Raw genomic sequence first — 15,147 nt, 5'->3', positions numbered from 1 at the left:
ACACCCCGAGGTCCAAGTTCAAACATGAAAATGAGAGTGTCATTTCTTGGGAGCAGCAGGGTTACATTTAAGACAGGTGTTTAAAAGCAGACTTACCTACATATCCAGTAGGTTTTGTAAACATAATTTCCTTGTGCCCCTCTCTTATGCTACATGAAAAAGTTAATGACCATAAGGAAAACACTTCTGCATATTCTTAAATTTATACACGTGAACTTCTTCAATAGGACGACTCATGCGTACAGATTTACATAAATGCATAGGCATTTGTGGGATCAGGGCTTGACTTGTAGGATCCCTCTTCTACCTGATAGGGAAAAATCCTGGAGGTTAGGTATGTGCAGCAGTGCTAGTGGATTGTTGTGTGCTCCAGAAACTCTAGACAGCAACTGCAAAAGCAGTTGGAAAGTCTCTCGTGTTCCTCATTTGTTGGATTTTGGTTTCAAGTTTTAAAACTGGTTTTTAAAAAATTATCTATTTATTTGTTTTTAATACCGTTGCTTTGTAAATTAAATATACCTGTAGCAAGCTCAGTATTTAACAGCACAATGGAGAATAGACTCCCAATCTAGGGCACTTTCAAAAATTCAACCTCTGCCGGACCCTTCACTCGTGGTGTCTCCTGAAGCACTTCTTTGTCAAGTGTAGGCACAAAACCCGCTCCTCAACCTGACGCCCGCGGGAGCGGAGCCGGCGCAGCCCGCAGGGGTCAGTGCTGCTGCGGTGACCGGGGCCGCGGCCGCCGGGACGGGCAGCGGTGCCCAGCGGCGACGGGGACAATCGAGGGGCGCGGGCTGGGGCAGGGACCATCGCTCCCGCCCCACGGCAGAGGGCAGCGAGGGCCCGACCCCGGACCTGGAACGCCGGTGCCGTGCCATGATGCGGCGCGGTGCCGGTGCCGGTGCCAGGCAGGTACCATCCGCCGCTCTCCGCCCCAAAGGCGCCCCGGGGGAGTCCTGCCCGGCGGCCGGCAGGAGGCGGCCGGCACTGCCCGGCCGCCGGGTCTCTCTTCCCTCCATCCCTCCGCCCCCGACGGGGAGGAGGCGAGCGCTGCCGGCGCCCCCCCCGCAGGGCCGCGGGCAGCCGGGGGGAGCAGCCCAGCGCCGGCCGGGCACTGTCACCGCCTCGCTCTGCCCGCAGGGTCCACGGCCGGAGGTAACGCGCTGGCCGGGCGGGGACCACCCCCACGCCCCGGCTGCGGCGGCGGAGAGCGCTCCCCCGGCCCCTCTCCTGCACACAAAGGGGAGGCGCGGAATCGTGCGCGGACGGGGCGGAGGACGAGGCGGGTGGGCGGCTCGGTACCTCCCCGGGGCGGCAGCGGCGGGGGAGCCGCCGTGACAACCGGGCGCGGGCAAGGATCCTGGGATCCTTCCTAAGGAAGCCGCTGGTCTTTTTCTCTCCTTTCCCGGCAGAGAGAGCCCGGCAGCCCCGTCCAGGCTGTTCCGCGGGATGGCGGCGGGCCGCCCCTCGGGGCTGGGCGCTGCGCCTTAGCAGCTGCTGGGCTCCATCCGCGCAGCCGGGCGCGGAGCCGGGCGCGGCCCAGACCCGGCTGCGCCTCAGTCCCTCTCCGCCGCCGCCCGAGGCTCTTTTCGCCTCCCCGCCCCGTCTCCGGCCATCGCAGCAGGCATGGGCTGTTTCTGCGCGGTCCCGGAGGAATTTTACTGCGAAGTTTTGCTCCTGGACGAGTCCAAGCTGACCCTGACCACACAGCAGCAGGGCATCAAGGTAAGGACGCCGGCCGGGCTGCCGAAGAGCGTTGCGGGAGAGCCCGCGGGGCTGCCCGGCGGCGGCTCCCTCCCGACTGCGCTGCGGTAGCCGGGAAGGTAGCAGCTGCAGAAAAAAGGGGTTTCGGGAAGCGAAGGAAAAACGTCGTAACTTTGCTTAAGGTCGGGCAAAGGACAGATGGATCAGGGTGACGCGCGCTGGTGGGGCAGACGTGGCTCTGGAAGGCTTCACATCGAGTGGCTTAAAGCGCGCAGGTGCCGACCACCCCGTGGCACTCGGGACGCTCGGCGCAGAGGTATTGTTCTGTACCTGCCAGAGCAAAAAAAGAAGGCGGCGGTGTGCATGGAGTGTTGCGCACCCCTGTTGAGTCATTCCTCGCTCCCTCTGTCTTTGGCCGTGCCCGCCCTGGGACGCGCTCACCCCAGGAAAAGGCCGGGGTTAGCGGTGCGGGGCGGGCGCGCAGCAGCTCCCGAACGCAGGGGTGAAGGTCCAGCCGCCTCCCCAGCCCGGTGTCCCGTCGCCCGGCCGGTGGGAGCAGCTTCTGCGGCGCTGCAGCACGCTCGGCATGGATGAACTCTTCAAAGTATTCATATGCCAAGCGGTAATGAGCCCTGACAGAGCTTGTGAAAACTGAGATTTTTCTAAAGGCCCTTAACTTAGTCCTGTTTGGTTAAGCCTGATGACAGCTGATAGCATGTTGCAGACACTTGAAGTCCTTGTTCAAAGAGCAAAGAGCCGGGAACATGAATTTATTAGCAATGTAAGAACGTGGTTTCAGCGTTAGATTGTTGGATCAGGGAAAAAAAAAAAAACAAAACAAAACAAAAAAAAAAAAACCCCAAAACACAATCAAAGAAAGAAATTAATCCTTCTAAAATTTATTGTTAGAAAGGGCTGACCAACTTTACCTACGACATCCAAAGAATAAAATTCTGTATGCTTTTATGTTTTAGCTTGAATGATTGAAGCTTGGTGAAGCAACTAGGGAAAGGAGAATCTGAAGATTGGTGGTAAAGAGAGGGAGTTTACATTTAACAATATATTTTCAACCATAAACAGTGGTATTACCAGGGCTACATGTATTCAGAATTGTCAAGCTTTGCTGAATCAACTGCCTTCAGATAGGCCCATAAATCCATGCTTAGCACAGAGGAGTAAGCAAATCACGGTGATGCTGGAATTCAGTACCTGTGTAGGGTCTTTGAAGTCTAAGTTTAGACACTTCTGAAAGACCTCACCTTTCTATGTGCAGATGTGGGTGTGTATGTCATGCATGCTTTTGTGCAGTCAATGTACAGTCGCAGAAGTATGTTAAAAGTGTAATCTGCAAAGATAGTCCTATGAAGTGAAAGTGAAGGGTTTGTGCAGTGTCTAATAAAAATTAATATCCCATGGGAAAGAAAGAGTCTGAAGATGTAACTTTTTTCCAAGAATGCATGACTTGCTGTGTTGGGAACTGTCTAGTTGTTTTCTTCTTAGTTTAACATGAGGGTGTGTTTTCCTGCCATTCTTAGTGTGATCTAAATGTGCTATAATGCTGAATATTTCATCCCTTCTACCTGCTCCTTCTCTTCTTGAACCCAACCAGTCATGGAATCAGTTGGAACAGTGTGTGGATCTGACAAGAAAAGTAGTGGTTCGTTAACATTTTGGCATAGGCACTCACACCGCACAGGAGGAAACCTTAGGGAAGGGAGAATCTCCCTTTTTGTAGCAGCCTGTTTTCTGTGTTTTCTTTTTCTATCCTTTATTTTAAGATAAAGTTTGTGCATGGTGAAGCCCAGTGCTGTAGCTCCACAAGCCTTTGAAAACCCAAAGTGAAGAACTGCAGAGCTCTCTCCCAAACAGTGTTTTCCACCGTGGTGTCTTCCCCTGCCTTTGTACCCGCACAAGTGTTTGTGCAGCTGTGCATAAAAGAGCAGCTCCTGTTCAGCTGAAGGGAGGCCACTGGTTTGCCTTTTGCTGGGTGAGTCTTCAGCTGGACCTTTGTGCCCTAGTCCACTTCGCAGCTGGAGGATGGCAGAAATGGCTTTCAACTCAGTCCTGGCCTCTGTTATTTTCAGCTACTCAGGGGACATTCATGTTGGTATTATTCTACAGCTTTCCAGAGATGTTATATTATTAATTCTTAGTGAAACAGAACATAATATTTGTCATATTCTGTCATGCTTTGTCATTTGGCACTTTAACCTTGAAATACAAATGTTTTATTTAAAATATTTTTAAATGTACTCATGTAAATGCAGAGACTTTTATTTTTATTTTTTTTTAATTGGTGTTTCAGCTTTGGCACCTGGGTATAATTTGTAAAAGTTCATATGTGTTTCATTTGGAAACAACATTTTTTTAAAAACCATTACCTTAAAACCACAGATTCTGGCTGGGATCTTCCTTTTGTCATCTTCCCTTTTAATTTGGTTCAGAGATACATGGGAAACAAGCTTTTGGTACTCTTTCACAGATCTTGAATTGTTACAGGAGCAGGATTTTTAAATGGTTGTACAAGCAACTTTGTTCTCTTATTTTCCCCCAAGCAGATGCACATCTGTTAGAATAAAAACCACAGCTCAACAGCTTTTGGCTATCTAGGTACTTGCTTGACATTAGTAGATATAATCCTGCTTGCTTTGAAGGGTGAAAGGCAGTGCCCTGTAGGAATCCGAGGCAAGTTTGTTTCTTCAGGGTCTTGGATATGAAGTAGATACTTGTGTCCAGAGAGTTTTGAGGATGCATTGCTTAGTTTGTGTAGTGGTTATTTCTGACTTGTTATGCTTGGCAGCAGCTCTACTCATCAAAACATGACATTTTAAAATTACAATTTCATTGATGCATTCTTCATACTACAGTGGGCTTCAAATTGTACTTCACATTGAAACAACAAGCAGAGGTGACAAGACTGAGACTTTGAGTGCAATTTAGGAGTACTTGTCTCTGTGGACTTCAAAGAGCTTGCTAGGGAAAGGAAAGGATTAGTTTTTTTCTGGCTTCCAAGTGGGGAAGCTGAGATGGAAAGAGGTCAAGTGGCTTTTTCAAGGTCATACAACAAGGAAACAACTTCCCTTTGCTATTAGGGTGACAGCAACTGACCATTCTGCCGTGGGGTGTGCTTTCTGGAGGGGTTTGTGAGGAACTCTTCCTCAAACTGATTTTTGCTTTTCAGTTTTTTTCTTGTGTGTGATTTTTGTTTTTTTTACTGTTATCAGCGCTGCGTTGCTGTTCTCCCTTTCTCTCTTTGTGGTTTAAGGTTAGAGAACTGCTCTATGAAAATGTATAAGCTGGCTTTCCAGCACTGAGGCTTAGAGGAGGCTGATAAGAGTTAGGTAATAAGGAAAGGCCATCAGGTGTCTCATAATATTAATTTTTATGTTTCCTTATAGTATATTAACAGAGATATTCTGGAGTACATGCATTGAGATAAAAAGTGATGGCAATTGTTAGTCCCAGCAATTTTGGGATGGAAGAGGCTATTCACCACATTCTTGTACAGTTTGTCTAGTCAAGGTATATGGCCTCAAATGGGGACAGCTTTTCCTCTTAAAAGGGTGTTCAAGTTTCCAGTTAGGAAATGGATTTTTGCTAAAGATATGATAAGAATCAGCTGCCAGCTGAAAAATAATCACTTGTCCGGGACTGCTACTTTGTCTTCTCTTCACACAGACTAAACAATAACTTATGTATTTTTATGATACAGTAACAGTTGTAGTTCATATGTTGATGTCACAAGACATGTCAGTGGTCTTTTGACAGGATACCTAACTGAGGGGTTGTGGGCATTACATATTTTGGCTGTGTTAAGAACTGGGCTAATTGTCCTTGTAAACAGTGGTGTGCCTTATTGTACAAGCTTGTTTTTGGAGGTTAAGGGAAACTTCTGTGGGTGCTTAAAAATAATGCCTTGAAACCTATTGGTGATCAGCTGTTTCATAAAGAGTGCTCATCTTGTTATGTGTATGTTACAGGAATCTAAGAACCCTTTTTTTTCCCCCCTCAAAAATAGTATTTAAGAAAGATTTTTTTTTTCCCCTGAAGAAGCTAAAAATGATATGAAGCATCTCTATCTCATGTTTGCATCACTTTGGTTGGAACAAAGATTTCAAAGAAAATATTAGCTACTTCCGCAGTGAAGAAGTTCTCTAATTAATCTTAAGCCATCTGGTCATTGCACTTTTGAAGTCCTCCTTGAAATTCCTCTCTGAGCACAATTTTTATGTTCTGTTTAGATTGACATGTATGATGGGCCAACAGCAGTATTGCATTAGAAGAGAAGTGATGATACATAAGGTCTTCCTGGGAGAAGATGTTCTGTAATATTATTTTATTAGGTGGTACCATTTATCGCTGGTGGCCAGTGATATTATGGCCATCATACCACTTACTTGATGATTTACCGAGAATTTAGCAAAAGGATAGTTTAAAAAAAGCCCCAAACCCTTGCCTCAAAAAAAAACCCCAACAAAACAAACAAAAAAACCAAACCAAAACAAACAAAACAAAACAAAAGAAAAACCAAAAAAAAAAAACAAAACCAAAAAAACCAAAGCGAAGAAACAAACCTGAAATAGAGAGTGACTGATACTATTAGTAACTGTGTTAAATAACTGGATATGTAAAAAGCATGAGTGGGGTTCATCAGAATATTATACATATTGTGCAGATACTTACGGAATAATTGACAAAAGGATTCAGTATGATCTATAGAAGCAGGTAAACACACCATTTCTTAGAAAGTTTTCTGTGGATTATTCTGGTATTTTTCCTTTTTTTTTTTTTTTTTTTTTTTTAATTTTTTTTTTTTTTTTTTTTTTTTTTTTGTCCCCAGTGAAGCTAAGCAGTTCCAGACTTCATGTCTTTACAATACAGTGTATACAGAAAATATGGGGTGCACTTTCACATCAAGCTATTTTAGCTATAGGTACACCAAGGAGTCAGTCTGGGAATGATAGGGATCTATTTTTTTTTCCCATTGAAAATGCTTAATGAATGCATTTGATAGCAGGAAATAAAATCCTATGAATAGAAAGAACTTACATTGTGTTAATTGTTTTTAATTGAGAGTTAGCATTAAAATCAAATTGGTAGTCATTTACTGTGAATATGGAATGTATTCTTTATGAAAGTGATTTCTGCTGGTTTATTCTTTTACATTTTACTAGGAAAGGAAAGCATCTTTTTTTGTGAGAAATTTTTAAAATTTTCTAGTTACACTACTTCAGAAATCTGAGAAAGCTTTTTAGGTAGATTGCAGTTGCTTTCTACCGATGGTAGTTCACCACCTACAGGAATTACTAAACTGAAATATCAAAATTCAAACATATTTAATCATATTTTCCTCTGCCCTCTTTGGTATTGATTAATAAAGAAATAATTAATTGATTAATATTTCAAGGCAGGTTCTTCTTGATATTCTCCATATTGATTTGAAAAGAATAGTTAATAAAAAGTGAATTGATTAAAAGGACACAATCTCAGTCTCGTTTCAACCTTGTAATATATCTTCTTTATAAAGCAACAGTTCTTGTTATGTGTACATATTTTCATAGCAGCAGGAAAATCACACAGACAATATCATCAAGTTCCAAGTGTAATAAATACTCATTTTCTTCTTTAATGCTGTTGACACCATACATCTAAGGATTGTCTGTAGCAAGAGCATTAGAAAAAATGTTAACAAAAAAATAAGTTATTGATAATCCCTTCCATATCAGAAAGGTGCTGGTGCTTCTTAAATTTCCGTTATGGGTGTAAAATGGTTGTCTGATTGCACACTGGGGACCAGATGGTTTATATGAAATTTTGAGCTATTTCAGTCCTTTAAAAATGGACTGAAATAGTGCACAATTCTAGTTGACAGAGAATGAAAGGAACAAAATGGCTAATGAGCATTGCTACTAACTGCTCCACAAAAATTTGTGTCACAAATTTGAAATAGATTACTAATTTCACCAGTATCTTTACAGATGAGGCCAACAATCTTGAATACCCCACGAAATAACCGTAAAATAAATGAATGATGAAACACTTTATTTTCCTTAGGTTCACTTATCTAAATTAACGAAACCAGCATGACAACAAGAAGGAAATCCATTAACTTCTAGAGTTATGTCTTAGTCAACCTGAGGCTTGAGCAATAATATTATCAGAGGTGTCTGTTCTTCTGTTTTCATTGAGCAGTAATTTCATAATAGGACTGGGGCAAATGTGAGCTGTGTGAAGCTGCTTTTTTATTGTACAGTTTTTGGTTTATGTAATTTGGATTGAGCATTTAGTATATTAAAATATTTAGTATAGTTAAGTATCATCTCTTGATATTTAAGTTCCTGAGAATTCGGAACTAAAATTCAGCTGCAGAATTGCAGTCCTTTCCCTCAAAGAAGAAGATTGCTAAAAATCATCACATGATATGAGGAGAAATCTTGAAGAGACTGAATTGAAAAGGTATGTCAGAAAGAGAATGTTTCTAGAAGCTAAAATTTTGTGTCACTTCATGCTGTAAAAATATCTGTTTTCAACATGATATTGAACATGTAGGAGAAAAAGAGAAATTATGTATTGGTCATGTTGCATCATTATTAATATCTGTATTTTTGCTAGAAAGATGAGACATGACTTGCCAGTCTTTTAATTTTTTTTTAATTTATTTTCCTGAAGGAGATTTAATTTTGTAATGATAGATCAGCTATATTACCTTCACATTTTTCACAACTGATATATTTGCAAGTGAATAATCACATTTCAGTATCTGGGTATAATTTTGCAAACTGCATTTTTAAGTGCTCATTTTAGATGCTGCTTTTTGATCAGATCTTGTGCTTGCTGCATACCTATTTAATTGCAGAGTTTAAAATGAAGGTTGTCATTTCAGTATTGATTGAACTTTTGTTCCCACTTCTTCGTTGCATCCTGAGTTGTGGATGGCTGAACACTGCGGGCACTAAGGTCAAAAGGCCATGCTCGAGGTCAACCCATGCTATTATTCAGAAGTGGAAAACCAATAGAAACATTGCAAAATGAGAGCTCTGCTCCTTTGGTTTTGCTGCAGCATGAAGTGGGGAACCTGCCTGTTTTGCCAAGTGGGAAACATGCTTTATCTGCTCTTCTTGGCTTGTGACCACAAACACTGATTTCTTTAAAGGGAAGAGACCTTTTGTGAATGGTAATTCTAGCAGTACCTTTCCAGAGTCAGGAAAAAGACACCTCAGAACTTCCTTTGAATTGATATACAAATTGTCTTTATTGAAAGTAACAACCAAAATTTAATATACCTTAATATTTTTTATCATTCTAGATGGAAATCCCTATTGGGCTGAATGTACCATTAACCTATGGTACTAGGGTAGTTATGTTAAAGCTTGGTTGTTAGAGGCCTCAGAGGTCTGTAAAGATTCCTTTTTAAGAAGCCTTTCTTTCCTCTTGCCCCTCATGATTTCTTTTTAATTCTGACTTGGTGCGAAGGAAGTGCATGCAAATGGCAAACTCTCCTTCCTGTCAGGAGTTTGCATTAGTTATGCTTGGTAAGAGCAAGCGTAAGACTTTATATTCAGTGAAATTCAGCTGCTCCTGCTTACATTTAAAATAAATAATAAAGTCATTACAGTAATGGGTAGTTACTAATGTGAAGGAAAAGTGGATCTAATTTGTATGGGTGATGTACTTATTTATTCATCAATATTTACATTTTAAACTCTGCAGGATTACAACTGGCTGACCATAAAGCAGAGAAGAAGGCAATCTATCTTCCGGTAGTTCTTGAAGTTTTGGGTATGTAGGTAAAATCTCTTTGTTGCTGAGTGAGCCAATTTGATAATAAATGGCTCAGCACTTCAGTACTTTTCCTGTGTTCTCAGGAAAGTAAGAACTGAGTGCACTGAAGAATAAATTGTCTTGTTTGTGTGAGAGACAGAATGCCTTTTAGGAATGGAAAGGAAGGACCTTCAGTATCTCAATTCCATGAAAAGAATTTGGACGGCAGAAAATGGCAGTTTCCCTATATAATTAGTGGTAAAATTTGGCATGACTATTAATGTAGGCAAGCGCATGATTTAACACTTTGTAGAACTAAAGGCACTTGATCATCTTGTAGAATTGATCCAGAAGAAAGTTCATCCAGACAAAACCCACTGGGTCTGGTTTTTGTTTTCCTCATACTATATATTTCACTGAAAGTTCTCATTTATGTCTGAGAAGAGGTTATTTGTAGTGTAGTAGGAAAATGTTTTCTATCTATGCTCATTTGTGTGTTATATAGAATATCTAGTTTATTTTATTATTAAACTTTTAAATATGTTAGATATGGGAAAAAAAATTACAGTTCTTGTTTTGGTTCCACAGTTTTATTCAGATTCTCAGTGTCACAGTGTAAAAGAGCTGTGACAAACTTCTTTCCTATTTGGTAGATGAATGGTAGCTGGAAGGAATGTAATTGGGTTTTGTTCTTTTCCCCCCTTACAATACCAGAGCAAGAATTGTCTTTTTAAGAGACTGCATTGAGAACCATAACAGAAAATAAATTTTCTTTTTATGCTGTTTGTGAGTACCACAGGAGACTGGTGGAACTAACAGTTTGGAATTATAAAAATGAGGAGGAATGAATAGGAGACTAATGAGGAGTGAGTTCAGCACTGATTTGGGACTTGAAGCAAATTATTCGATACCCCTTGTGAGAAGAGGTAATCCTACAATGCTGGTGTGACAGGTAACATGGGAGCAGATTCTCCACATCTCTCTGGGGGTGCCTCAAACTGTCTGCAAAACTCACTGTTTTGAAATGAGTTTTGTTTTGTTTGGCCATCACCAGATACAGAAGAATGCTGCACTAGGCTCTGCCTCTGCCCTGATTCTGTGCTGATGGAGTTTGCTGTGATGTAGAAGGTGGCTGTAATTTATAAGGTGGTGTAATCTCATCACGGCCATCCAAAGGACTGGAAGTCACATGTCAGAACCAAGTGGGACTGGAAGGCCATGACTGCCAGCATTTCTTCAGTATTTGTTCCCACAGAGGAGTCCTCAGATCCTCATTCCCTGTGGTTCCTGTGGCTGTGGGAAGTGAGAAGGATTGCGAGGGGCTTGTTGCAGCCTGACACTTCCAATGCTGCGTCACACAGAGCCCAGACCTCCCCCACAGGGGTCCTTTCAAGTGTGCTTCAGGCTGACAGGCAATCTTTTGTCTATGACGTTGATTTGTTTATTTAATATGCCAGAACAAAGGAAAGCTGAATGTCAGACTCTCATAATTCTAATTGTCATACCATGACTGTAAGGGGTGGGTGATATGTATTGGGGTGCCTTGGAGGGACGAGACTGCAAATAATCCTGAAAGCTGTACCTGGATTTCCCTTCAGAGCAAATTAGGACACCTCAGGAGGGACCAGGGGAGAGAGGTAGCTTAAGTTCAGTAGTGGTGACTGGGAGAAAAAGTTCTTGGGCAAATGAAGGAGAGTTGCAAATGGGCAGAATGGTCTTGCAACAAACAAACTTTTTTTGTATCACCATTTGCTTTGTGAAAGAAGGGGAGAAAGCCGCAAGACTTTGTAGAAGAAACTTTTGATGAGGTGTGTGAATGTCCTGACCTGCCCTCAGCTTTTTAGGTTTAATTTCCATTGGCTACTTTGAGTAGGGGAGGAGGAACTGGGGAGGGGAGGAAAAGGAGAGGGGAGGAGGAAAAACATTAAAAATGTTTTTTTAGTAATATTTTCAGGATGGAATAAAGCCGTCATGTTCAAAAGATCAAATATTTCCCCCCTGTTTTGAAGTGATATCCCCCTTCAGCAGTATTCTTCCTTCTATTATTTTTTACTTTTTAAAAGTCCCATATTTTCTTTTTGTGTACAACACCTAAGTTGGCTGAACACTTCAGTTCTTTTTTCAGTGTGTGTGTCCTTCTTCTGGAACATAGCAAACTCTAAAGTTGTGGGAAACAAAAGCTTCTGGTATCCTTTAAAGGGTATCTACCACATTTATTCTGGGTTTTTTGAGAAGCCATTTTTTCTTAACAAGTGCATTTCTGTTGACAAATTATAATGCCTTTAAAATCACCTCTGACTGAACCATCTTTTTCCAAAAATGGAGAGTATTCTGGAACTCTCCCAATGCTCCAGGTTGGGATGGATGAGATTTACTAAGAAAATATTCTTGGCCTTGAGGTTCCTTTATCTGTGTCTTCAGTGTCTCAAAGCAGTTCCTGCAAGAGACAATTCTCTTTCTTGGACCACCATTTAGTAATAATTTTTTTTTTTCCCCTGTAAAAGCAATAGTGAGTTACCACGGGCTTTCCTGGATTGGAGAATACTTGAAATTTTGTACCTGGTTTTAATTCCAGTGTCAAGGACATGTGTTTTGGAGTGCTTTGGCACCAACTTCAACAGGAGCCAAATTGAACCCAGTTTTTCTGTGAGCAGGTTCAATTAATAAATAGAAATTTACTGGAAAGAAAAACTGTTATTTCTCGGGTGAAGATGATAGATGTTATTAATGTAAAATAAACATACAAAATTTTTACCTTTTTAACAGAAGTCAAATCTTTTTCTTAATCATCCTTGGCCTTTCATCAGATCTTGTATCTGTTTAGAGCATGAAAGCTGTGTTTGTTGTTTCCATGTCTGAATCTTTATTATTTTGTTTCTTTTTTCCTACTTTCCTGGAAAAAATCTACAGAACCAGGTTTCATGAACTGTCTCCTGAAATCTTTGTTTAAAGGAAAACTGCAATGCTGACCATGTTTGTTTATGAAAACAAACTGCTGCTTTGGGAACAGGTGAACAGAAGTAATGACAAATGATCAAAAAAAAAAAAAAAAGGTTTAATTTTGGTATTACATGTGTTTGTCTCCAACAGAAATTGTAGGGGTCTTGGCGAAATGAAGTTGTTTGGGGAGAGGAATCTATAAAATGTCAAAACCAAGATAGTTCTAAGTACTGTTGTTGTTTTAAATCTTTCTTTGCAGTGTTTGTACTTTTGTGAAAGCTGAAAATTTTTCCTAAGGCATGGAAAAGTTCTGGAGGTAGGCAGAAGTCCTGAAGGAAAGCTTGACTTCAGCTTGACATACTGTGTTGAGAGGAAGGTTTCATTGGGAGGGAGTTAAACCACTTCCACTGAGTTGGGTGAAAATGAATCAAACCCAGTTATTTGTTATAGATATATTTTCTTTTTTCTATTTCTTAGTCTGTGTCTCAGATCATGACACTTTCAATTATCTTGATATTTATTTATTAATTAAATTAAATTACTTGATTTGTTTGTTTATGATAATTTTTTGTTTTGTTCATGAGTTTTAGAAAAATCAGAGTTGAAGATTTGCTGTAGGGCAGCACACAGAAATATTTCTGCTGTGTGTGACATACACACATAGTGTGCTTATAAAACCCTCCCTCCAAGAATATTTATTTGGAACTTCTCATAGACAAATAGTGCCCCCAAAGAGACTTCAAAATTGAAAGGGTAAGTGATTTTTTTTCTTCAGTATTAGTTAATCCTACCATGTGTCTTACCTTGAAGATAATTCAAACCAGACAGATTTTTATGTGCCTGCTGTACTAAGGTATAAGCATTCACTTGAAAAGTTACAAAACTACAAGTTAGTGTTAATTACAGCATTCACCTCTCTTTGAAAGTTACTAAATGTGTGCACTGCCCATCTCCATGCCCAGTTTGAGGTGATTATACTGTGTTTGTATCTAATCCACCAGTGGATTCACACAATTCTATTGAAAGTGGCAGTTTCTTTGCCTACAGTGGATTAAAGGCTCTTCATCTTAATATGCATTTTTTCCTACCTAATCTAACCACATAGAGCAGATGGACTTGGTATTATTATCTATAAGATGAAGAGCATCTAACATGGTGCTGCTTATTATCTTGTTTTTCAAGCTTGCTGTGATTCATATTCCTTTTCTTGCATACAGAAGGAAAATGGGATAAGAAAAATCACTTGAACTGAAGAAATTGCAGTGTAATTGAATTTTGAACATTGATTTCTGAGTGTACAGAAAATGAAGTGAAATAATGTACTTGAGCAGCAAATTACAGGAGGTAGGACAGTGTACAGTGCCTTTAAGAAGCAGGTGTTGCTGTGGAGTTCACTGTGCATACAAATGTGCTCACATTTTGAAGTTGGTTAGGAACAGTTACAGGGGAAGAGGAAACCTGACTGGCCTAATATAGGCTTTTTCTATTCAGTACAGGCTTTAAAAAAGGGGGGAAATACAATAATGCAGGGAAAACCTGGGTTTTGTTTGCAGTTTAAAGTCCGAAGCAGGAGGGGAGAACCAGAAGTATGATTTAAAGGAAGTTGCAGTAGTAGTTGTTGAAGCCTTGCACCATTTTCAATCTGGACGGAGGCACTGAACATTTAATTAAACAATGCCTTTGACTCAATTAGCATTCTTAGTACATATAGTTTTAGGTTACTTTTCAAGTGCACAGCTGTTTCCTCCTGCGTAACCTCTGGGAGGGAGGTACACTGTGGTTCCAGGAGCAGAGTGAATTCTGCCCAAAATTCCAGGCCTGAAAAGTTTAAGCATGTCAAACTCAAAGCTGCAAAGGTAGCACATCTGACAAAGGCCTAACAGCTAATTTCACAGTGAGTACTGACCTTATCAAAATCTACCCAGAATCTATTGAACCCCTTTGATCATCCCATCACCTCTGCCAACTGTTGAGCCCTGAAATCTCAAGACTTTCTCTGCATGCAGAAATGGTATTTGACTAACTGGGTCTGCTTTCCTGGGGAAAATAAATTACAGTCCACCTGTAGTCTGTTTGAGTATGCATTATGGTAGTGCTCATGTAACATAGGTTACTCACTTATGGGCAAAGGAATATATTTGAGAAGGTCAAAACACTTTGAAACATATTTATATGTATAATTATGCTAAAAAGTAGCAGAAACAATATTTTGGTGAAATAATAGACTTATTCAAATGTGTCATAACAGATGATTGTTGTGATCTTTTTTTTTTTTCCCCCTTGATCTACCTCATTTAGATAGAAGGCTGGATCTGCTTAAAAGGACACATTATTTTAAACAAGAATTTGTTCTGGTTTTTGGTTCTTGTTTCAGGGGGGAATTATATCCTCTAATGACACTTGTTTAAGCCAAAATAAGTCAAGTCAGTTGTTGGAGTTTAGTCATCTCACACATGTTCATGCTACAAGAGGAGGAAAGAATACTCTCCTGTGTTGAATTATCTCAAATTTCATTTAAGCAATAATATATCAACACAAATAAAGTGCAGATCAAACAGAAGGAAATTATGCATAATAAAATGAAGAAATTGGAAGGATCTGACCTTGGTGAGGAAGGGCCTGCCAGATTCAGTGGGAATTATCATGTGTCACATAATCATAGGCAGGATTGCAATTGTACACAGAAGACACAGAAGTTTCAGAAGACACAGTGCTTGCATAAGAGTCTTTCAAAAGTTAAAG

General features: G+C 40.7%; 1 protein-coding gene across 1 annotated transcript in view; it reads left to right on the top strand.

Annotated features, from left to right (window-relative positions):
• Positions 1–1,626: 1,626 nt before the first annotated feature.
• Positions 1,627–15,147, top strand: part of EPB41L4A (erythrocyte membrane protein band 4.1 like 4A) — a 114,391-nt gene continuing 100,870 nt past the window's right edge. The window contains exon 1 of the mRNA XM_053932754.1: positions 1,627–1,725. Within this exon, the coding sequence (XP_053788729.1) occupies positions 1,627–1,725 (99 nt within the window). The remainder of the gene's footprint in view (positions 1,726–15,147) is intronic.

The sequence above is a fragment of the Vidua chalybeata genome, chromosome Z, assembly GCF_026979565.1.
Source record: "Vidua chalybeata isolate OUT-0048 chromosome Z, bVidCha1 merged haplotype, whole genome shotgun sequence".
NCBI lineage: Eukaryota > Metazoa > Chordata > Aves > Passeriformes > Viduidae > Vidua > Vidua chalybeata.
This window is presented reverse-complemented; position numbering and strand designations above follow the sequence as displayed.